This window comes from Mandrillus leucophaeus, unplaced genomic scaffold (assembly GCF_000951045.1).
Source record: "Mandrillus leucophaeus isolate KB7577 unplaced genomic scaffold, Mleu.le_1.0 Scaffold71, whole genome shotgun sequence".
Lineage (NCBI taxonomy): Eukaryota > Metazoa > Chordata > Mammalia > Primates > Cercopithecidae > Mandrillus > Mandrillus leucophaeus.
This window is the reverse complement of record NW_012107697.1, coordinates 2,112,636-2,119,585: the sequence shown is the minus strand read 5'-3', so window position 1 is coordinate 2,119,585 and position 6,950 is coordinate 2,112,636. Positions and strand designations below refer to the sequence as shown.

Below are 6,950 nucleotides of genomic sequence, written 5' to 3'. Positions count from 1 at the left end.
TTTTTTGAGAGGGAGTCTCACTCTGTCGCTCAGGCTGAAGTGCAGTGGTGCAATCTTGGCTCACTGCAACCTCCGCCTCCCAGGTTCAAGCAATTCTTCCGCCTCAGCCTCCCAAGTGGCTGGGATTACAGGCACCTGGCACCACACTTGGCTAACCATGTTGACCAGGTTAGTCTCAAACTCCTGATCTCAGGTGATCCACCTGCCTCACCTCCCAAAGTGCTGGGATTATAGGCGTGAGCCACTGCACCCAGCTACAAAATTAAAATTTTTAAAAATTAGCCGGGGATGGTGGCACATGCCTGAGGTGCCAGCTACTCAGTGAAGTTGAGGTGGGAGGATTGCTTGAGCCCAGGAGGTTGAAGCTGCAGTGAGCTACGATTGCACCACTGCACTCTAGCCTGGGCAACAGAGTAAGACTCTGTCTCAAAAAATAAAAATACATTTAAATTTTTTTTTAAAAGTGTTGAAATTCTGCCAGCACTAATCAGCACTCTGCCTCCTCAAAATCGGTTGCTGAAACAACCTAGAGAAAACAAAGGTTACCCAGCAAGGCCCCACAGCTTGACAGAAATATCCATAATGCACCAGTATAGTTTGGCGAAAAGAGCACAGGATTCAGAATCACAAAGCCCTGAGCTCCTATCCCAGCTTTTTAAACTGACTATTTGAGTGATCTTGGACAAGTTACTTTACCTCTCGAGCCTCAGTTTATTCCTCTGTAAAAGGGATCATAATAGTATTTCCAGGCCGGGCACGGTGGCTCACACCTGTAATCCCAGCACTTTGGAAGGCCGAGGCAGGTGGATCACCTGAAGTCAGGAGTTCAAGACCAGCCCGACCAACATGATGAAACCCTGTCTCTACTAAAAATAAAAAAGTTAGGCGGGTGTGGTGGCGCATATCTGTAATCCCAGCTACTCAGGAGGCTGAGACAGGAGAATCGCTTGAACCTGGGAGGCGGAGGTTACAGTGAGCTGACATCGCGCCGTTGCACTCCAGCCTGGGCAACAAGAGTGAAACTCCTTCTCAAAAAAAAAAAAAAAAAATAGTATTTCCTTTCCAGGAGTGATGTGAAAAACAAAAGGATGAACACTGATAAAGCGCCTGGCACACATCACACACACAGTGGCTCCTTCCAGCCCTCAAAGACTTCGCTCAGCTGCGCCGCTCACAGCACAGTCCTCAAGTCTGTAATTTGGTTTCTGGAGTGGACCTGCCCTCAGGATGACTCCCCTAAGCCAGTTACCAATGCCATTCATCTTCCTAGTATAAATGAATAAAATGGCATCTGCTTTATAAACCTGTCCCTGGTGATTTAGTTAGGATGAGTCATCACTCTCAGAGCCTAATCACCTCTGGAGGAACAGACACAATCGAGTTTCTGGACCTGCAAAGCAGAGGACAGGCCTGCCTCCTAGGAGGAAAGACACAAAAAAGAAACCATTTTTAGGAATCCATGTAGGATTGTTATTAAAGTCCCCATGTCCCCAGATTCCCCTCCCCAGCCACCAAGCCTTCCCCAGCCTTGTGGCTTCTCTCTAAGCAATCCCACCAAAAGCCAAAATGCCCAGAGCTGAAACCAGATCCAGGAAGAAGATTCATACCTGTGCAGGAAGCAGCAGTTTCCTGCTGGGAGAGGAGCAAGGGGTGAACAGGGAGCCATGTGGGGGCAGGGGCAGCTTGGGGTGCTGGGGAGGGAAGAAGCAGGTGGGGGCCTCAGGGATGTTACCTTGATCAGGTTGAAGAGCAGAGGCAGAGCCCGCAGAGGCAGCAGCTTGGCCATGATGCCCAGTACCAGGCTGACGTCCTCCCCCACACGGCCCACGAGCTCAGCCACTTCCTTGCCCACCTTTTGCAGGGTCGTCTTGCGCAAACCCAGCACAATGTAGAGGGCGGCCAGGTATTCCTGCATGGCAGGCACGGTGAACACGAAGGTTCCCGCGCGCCCCGGCTCCACACATGGGGCCAGGAAAAACCTCAGGGCATCCCGGCGGAAGATGTGCAGCAGCTGAAACTCCTCCTCCGTCTTGATGCCAGCCTCCAGGCAGCCACAGACATCCTCTTCAGAGAAGTAGGTCTTGCGGGAGGACACCCCCTCATAGGCCAACTTGCCCATGGTTCGGGCTGCATAGGCCATCAGGGACAAATTGGAGGCGTCAGTGCTGTCCAGGGTTTCCCCGCTGAAGTTGAGGCGCAGGAAGCTGGTGTAGATACTTGTAAGGGTCTGCCCAGCAGGCGTGGGGGCATGCAGGAAGTGCAAGGTGGCACAGACGAGCCAGCAATAGGACGGCAGGAAACAGGCAGCGGTGATCTGGTGGTGCCCCTCCAGGTTCCGGGAGAGCATCTGCACCAGGTTGTCACGCTGAGCTGGTGCGGCCGAGACACCTGAACCGCACCCGCGGTCCGGCTGGTTGAGGCGGAGCTGGAAGTAGAGCTTCTGCAGGTTGGTATCAGAGAAACCACAGATCTCACCATAGCGGCCCACGTACTTGCTGGGGATACGGCCAATGGCAGAGGGCCGAGTGGTCACTAGAATGCTGGCCTGGGAAGATCATGGTTGAAAGTTAAGAAAGACATTAGTGTCCTGTTGACTGCCTCTATTCCCAGGGGACCCCTGAAGACTGAGTGTCCAAGGAGGAAGACATTGATGAGGATAACAGTTATAACTAGCAATTACTGAACTCCTGCTGTGATCCAGGCCGCTGTGCTAATGTTATGTGCAGTATCCCATTTGATCAGAGCAACTCAAGAAGAAAGGAACAGAAGCCTGTGGAAGTTACTGACTTGTTCTGGGTCACACTGCTGGGAAGTGAAGGGCCCAGGTGTTAAAGTAACCCAGGACCTACGGGGCGAGTCAAGGGGCAGCAGTGATAGCCTGGGGTGAAGGGCCACCCACCTCAGGCAGCATGTATTTGCGCAGCAAGTTGACGATGATAGCAGCTGGTTCCTCTGGTTGCTCCGGGTCACTGCAAAGTCCCGTGCCTGCCAGTCGGAAGTCGAGGTTGAGACGCTCTAAGCCATGGAGCACGAAGAGGAGGTGGGACCCAGCGGCAGCCATCAGGGGCAGAACCTCCTTCAGGGGCATGTAGCGCTGGGCCACAAGTTGGCACAAGGAGACTGGGGCAGGGCCCAGGGATGACAGGTCCTCGCAGGAGAAGGGGATGAGCAGCTCGAAGGCTGGCAGCCGCCCGTAACACCAGTCCAGAACCATCTTGCGCACCAGCGTGCTCTTGCCTGTGCCCACTGTCCCATACAGCACCACTGTCTGCACCCGGCGCCCAGAGGCATCCGGGTTAAAGAGCTGAGACAGGGCCAGTGGGGGCAGCCCAGCCTGGGGTGGCTGATGCTCCAGGGCCAGCTCTGCGGGTGGGCGAAGTAGCTCATCGGGGGTGCTCTCGCGGATCACAGGATCAACGTGGACCGTGTCTAGGGCAAAAGTCGGGCCAAACTGGCGCTCCTCCCTGGGCAGCCTGCTGAACCACTCAGCCAGGTTCCAGCGGTACCGCTGTATGGGTTCTGAGTGGGAAGACAAGGGAAATGGGTCAGAGAAAGGGGCCTGGAGATGTAGCTTAGGGCCAATCAGGGCAGTGGTGAGGTCAGGCTGGGACATCAAGGCATAGATGCTGATGCTGGGGCCCACAATGGTGGGCACACAAGACTCCCTGAGAAAATATAGACTGTCCAGAAAGTCTGGAATCCCTATGTCAGAAAGTGGGGAGCCACTAGACATGTAATGCTGAGCCTGGACCAACTGGTTTCACAGTGACCTATGTGCCGTCTTAACCCGCTTGACCCAACTTGGTTGAGGATAGGATGGTGTGGCTCTCCTAGTGCTTTGTACATATAAGTGTGCATTGCAAGAGTATTGCAGGAAGGGATACATAGACGGATGGGAGGGAGGCAGAGAGAGGAGGAGGGACCACCGATGGAAGATGGCAGTGGATCCTCTATGCCTTCCTCACCCTGCTTCTCCTTCCAGCCCCATCTCCCCACCACACCCCCCGACCAGGGTCCCAGCCAGTCCCTTTACCGGTTGCAGAGGCACTGGGGAACAGCCATCCATGCCTCCCGAACCGGGAAGCACTGTCTGCCAAGTTTCCATGGTGGCGTATAAAGGCCCTGGGAACAAGGAGAGGGGATGAGCTGGGACTTGGATCTTGGGTCAGCCCCTTTGCAAGCTCTGGATCCAAGCCCGTCTGCACTGCTAGATTTCTGGTTTCCTGAGATGCAGGCCCCACACTGGACCCCCAAGTTTAGAGGCTTGTCTGACTCTCACACCCTTCCCAGGTGCTGAGGCCTTAACCCTAGCCCTCCAGCCCCCACTGCTGACTGTTTGCCTGGAACTCAGGCTGGTCATGCCAGGCTCCACCCACTTCCCACAGGGTCCTCCCTCCACTGACTACTATGCCTTCTACCACAGATGATCTAAGCCAACTTCCTCTCAGGCCTTGGAGCTGCCACTGTATCCTCCCTCCTCCAGAGGACCAAGCCCCTCCCCAAGGTCCCCAAGAGATCAAGCTAGCCCCAAGTCTTGACCCTTCCCAGTCTGCTCTGTTGTGCCCAGATTAGTCCTAAGGTATGACACCCAGGCCTCACCTAGGGGGCCCAAGGGGACGCTCCCCTTGAAGGGGCCAACTCCAGTGGATCAGGAAGGGGATACGTTCATCTACAGAGAGAAGGAAGAAATAGCATCTGCAGATCCCATCCCATACACAGAACCCATGTCTACATCAAACCCCCCAGTATTTGCTCTCATAGCAGCACGTACTGCCCTTTTGCAGCAGTTATTTTGCAACTTTATATTTCATTGTGTGATTATTTGATTAACATTCATTCCTCTCTCCTCCATGAGAGGGATCACATTTGGGTGTTTTAAAATTTTTTTGTCCCCCTTACGTCTGTTTTTGTTCACAATTTCTTACTTAGAACTTAACACCAGGTCTGCAGTACAGCAGGCACTCAGTAAATCTCTGTTGTATGTAAAGTCAGACAAGTTCCTAGACTTATGTAGCTACAAGAGACTCTTGAAGACGATCTAGTCCAACTCCTTTTTTTTTTTGAGACAGAGTCTTACTCTATTGTCCAGGCTGGAGTGCAATGGTGCAATCTCAGCTCACTGCAACTTCTGCCTCCCAGGTTCAAATGATTCTCCTGCCTCAGCCTCCCAACTAGCTGGGATTACAGGTGTGCACCACCATGCCCGGCTAATTTTTTTTTGTAGTTTTAATAGAGACAGGGTTTCACCATGTTGCCAGGCTGGTCTTGAACTCCCGACCTCGTGATCCGACCGCCTTGGCCTCCCAAAGTACTAGAATTACAGGAATGAGCCACTGCACCTGGCGAAGTCCAACTCCCCTATTTTAGGATGGGAAAAAGGCAGCTGAGGAAGGTGAGGTGACATGCTGAAGGTCAACAGCTAGAGAATCACAGAGCTGAGACTAGTGCACCTGGTATCTGGATCCCTGCTGTCTTGGAGGCATCATGTGGACCCTGGAAAGCAAGAAAGAGATAAAAACAGAAACCCCTGCTTCCTACTCACCTGGTGGCTGGAGTGCTCTTCCAAAACCAGAGCCCCAAGAGGCCCTGGGCAAATGGTGGCCCCACCTCATTCTGGGAGAGAAGGCCAGAGCCTGGGGGGCCTAGGACTGACTTCTATCCTGCAAGAAGAATGGTATGAATGGATCACTGCCACCACTCCTCCCCTGTACCCCTAACCCCATTCCAGCCAAGGAGGGACCTTCCGCCCAAGAGAGGATCAGCCCTTCCTCAAATGTTGGCCCTCCTGAAGCCCTGGCCTGGCTTTCAGCTCTCATCCCTCTCCCAAACTCTCCAACTTGAGGGATCCCATTCTACTGCCTCAGCCTCCCAAGTAGCTGGGATTACAGGTGCCCACCACCACAATGGGGTAATTTTTGTAGTTTTAGTAGAGATGGGGTTTACCATGTTGGTCAAGCTGGTCTCGAACTTCTGACCAAGGCAGGTAATCCACCTGCCTTGGCTTTGCAAAGTGCTGGGATTACGAGCATGAGCCATCACACCCAGCCTTCCTACCACGTCTTGCCTCTCCCCTGAAGCTTCACGAACACCTTTCCCTGAGTTCCACCCTGGGAAACTGCTTTATTTAGATGTCCTTTTTCCTTCTTCGTTGCCAGCAAGCTCAGATAGGAGTCCTGTGTTCATTTTCAGTGGCTTTCCTGTGCCTAGATTTTCCAGTAATAATTATCCATCCCACTCTGCCTTTCTTCCCCAGATATCAGGTCCTTTTAGCTGAGTTTTAATGGCGTTATCATTTTATGTTCTCTGTGACTGTTATGTAAGCAGCTTTTGAAGCTGACATAAATAACAAATAAATGAATGAACTTCTCACTTGACATCTCCAGATGGACAACCTGCCACTGCTTCAAACTTCTCCCATGTAAAACTGAACTCATCATTCCCCTCCTCTTGTCATTTACCTTGCTGCAAATCTTCCCACCCACGCCTTACACTAGAAACCTGACCTCTGTCTTCAAATCTTTCTTCCCCTGCTCCTTCAGGCAGTGTGAAGAATACCAGCAATTCCTCCCCACTGCTTTGCCAGCCAGTTGCTGCCCTGACCAGCATTTATTGGACACGACATGATCTCCTCACCAGCCTTTCTGCTTTCAGTCTCATCCCATTCTAATCCCTCACCCCAGGCACCAAGCACCTCCCGAAAGTCCGAGGTTACGAGTCCAAACACCGAGCTCTCACAAGCTATTTTTCTGAGTTTGTCCCAGCCCGTACCTTATTCCCCAGGCTCACCGGATTCTTGCTCTTGCTGTCCTAAATTTGTTCATACACTCTTCTCAGTTTGGAATGACCTTTCTCCTCTGTTAGAGTCCCAACCAATCTTTTTTTTTTTTTTTTTTTTCTGAGACAGGGTCTCTCGCTCTGTTGCCCAGGCTGGAGTGGAGTGGTGCCATCTC

The 6,950-nt window shown here is 52.5% G+C and overlaps 1 protein-coding gene across 2 annotated transcripts in view; it reads right to left on the bottom strand.

Annotated features, from left to right (window-relative positions):
• Positions 1-6,950, bottom strand: part of NLRX1 (NLR family member X1) — a 28,350-nt gene that overhangs the window by 10,344 nt on the left and 11,056 nt on the right. For both annotated transcript variants that reach the window (XM_011964937.1, XM_011964936.1), the window contains exons 2-6: positions 5,543-5,660; positions 4,600-4,669; positions 4,034-4,122; positions 2,900-3,519; positions 1,733-2,545 (exon numbers count right to left, since the gene is read on the bottom strand). In XM_011964937.1, the coding sequence (XP_011820327.1) occupies positions 1,733-2,545; positions 2,900-3,519; positions 4,034-4,122; positions 4,600-4,669; positions 5,543-5,612 (1,662 nt within the window). In that variant the 5' untranslated portion in view covers positions 5,613-5,660. The remainder of the gene's footprint in view (positions 1-1,732; positions 2,546-2,899; positions 3,520-4,033; positions 4,123-4,599; positions 4,670-5,542; positions 5,661-6,950) is intronic.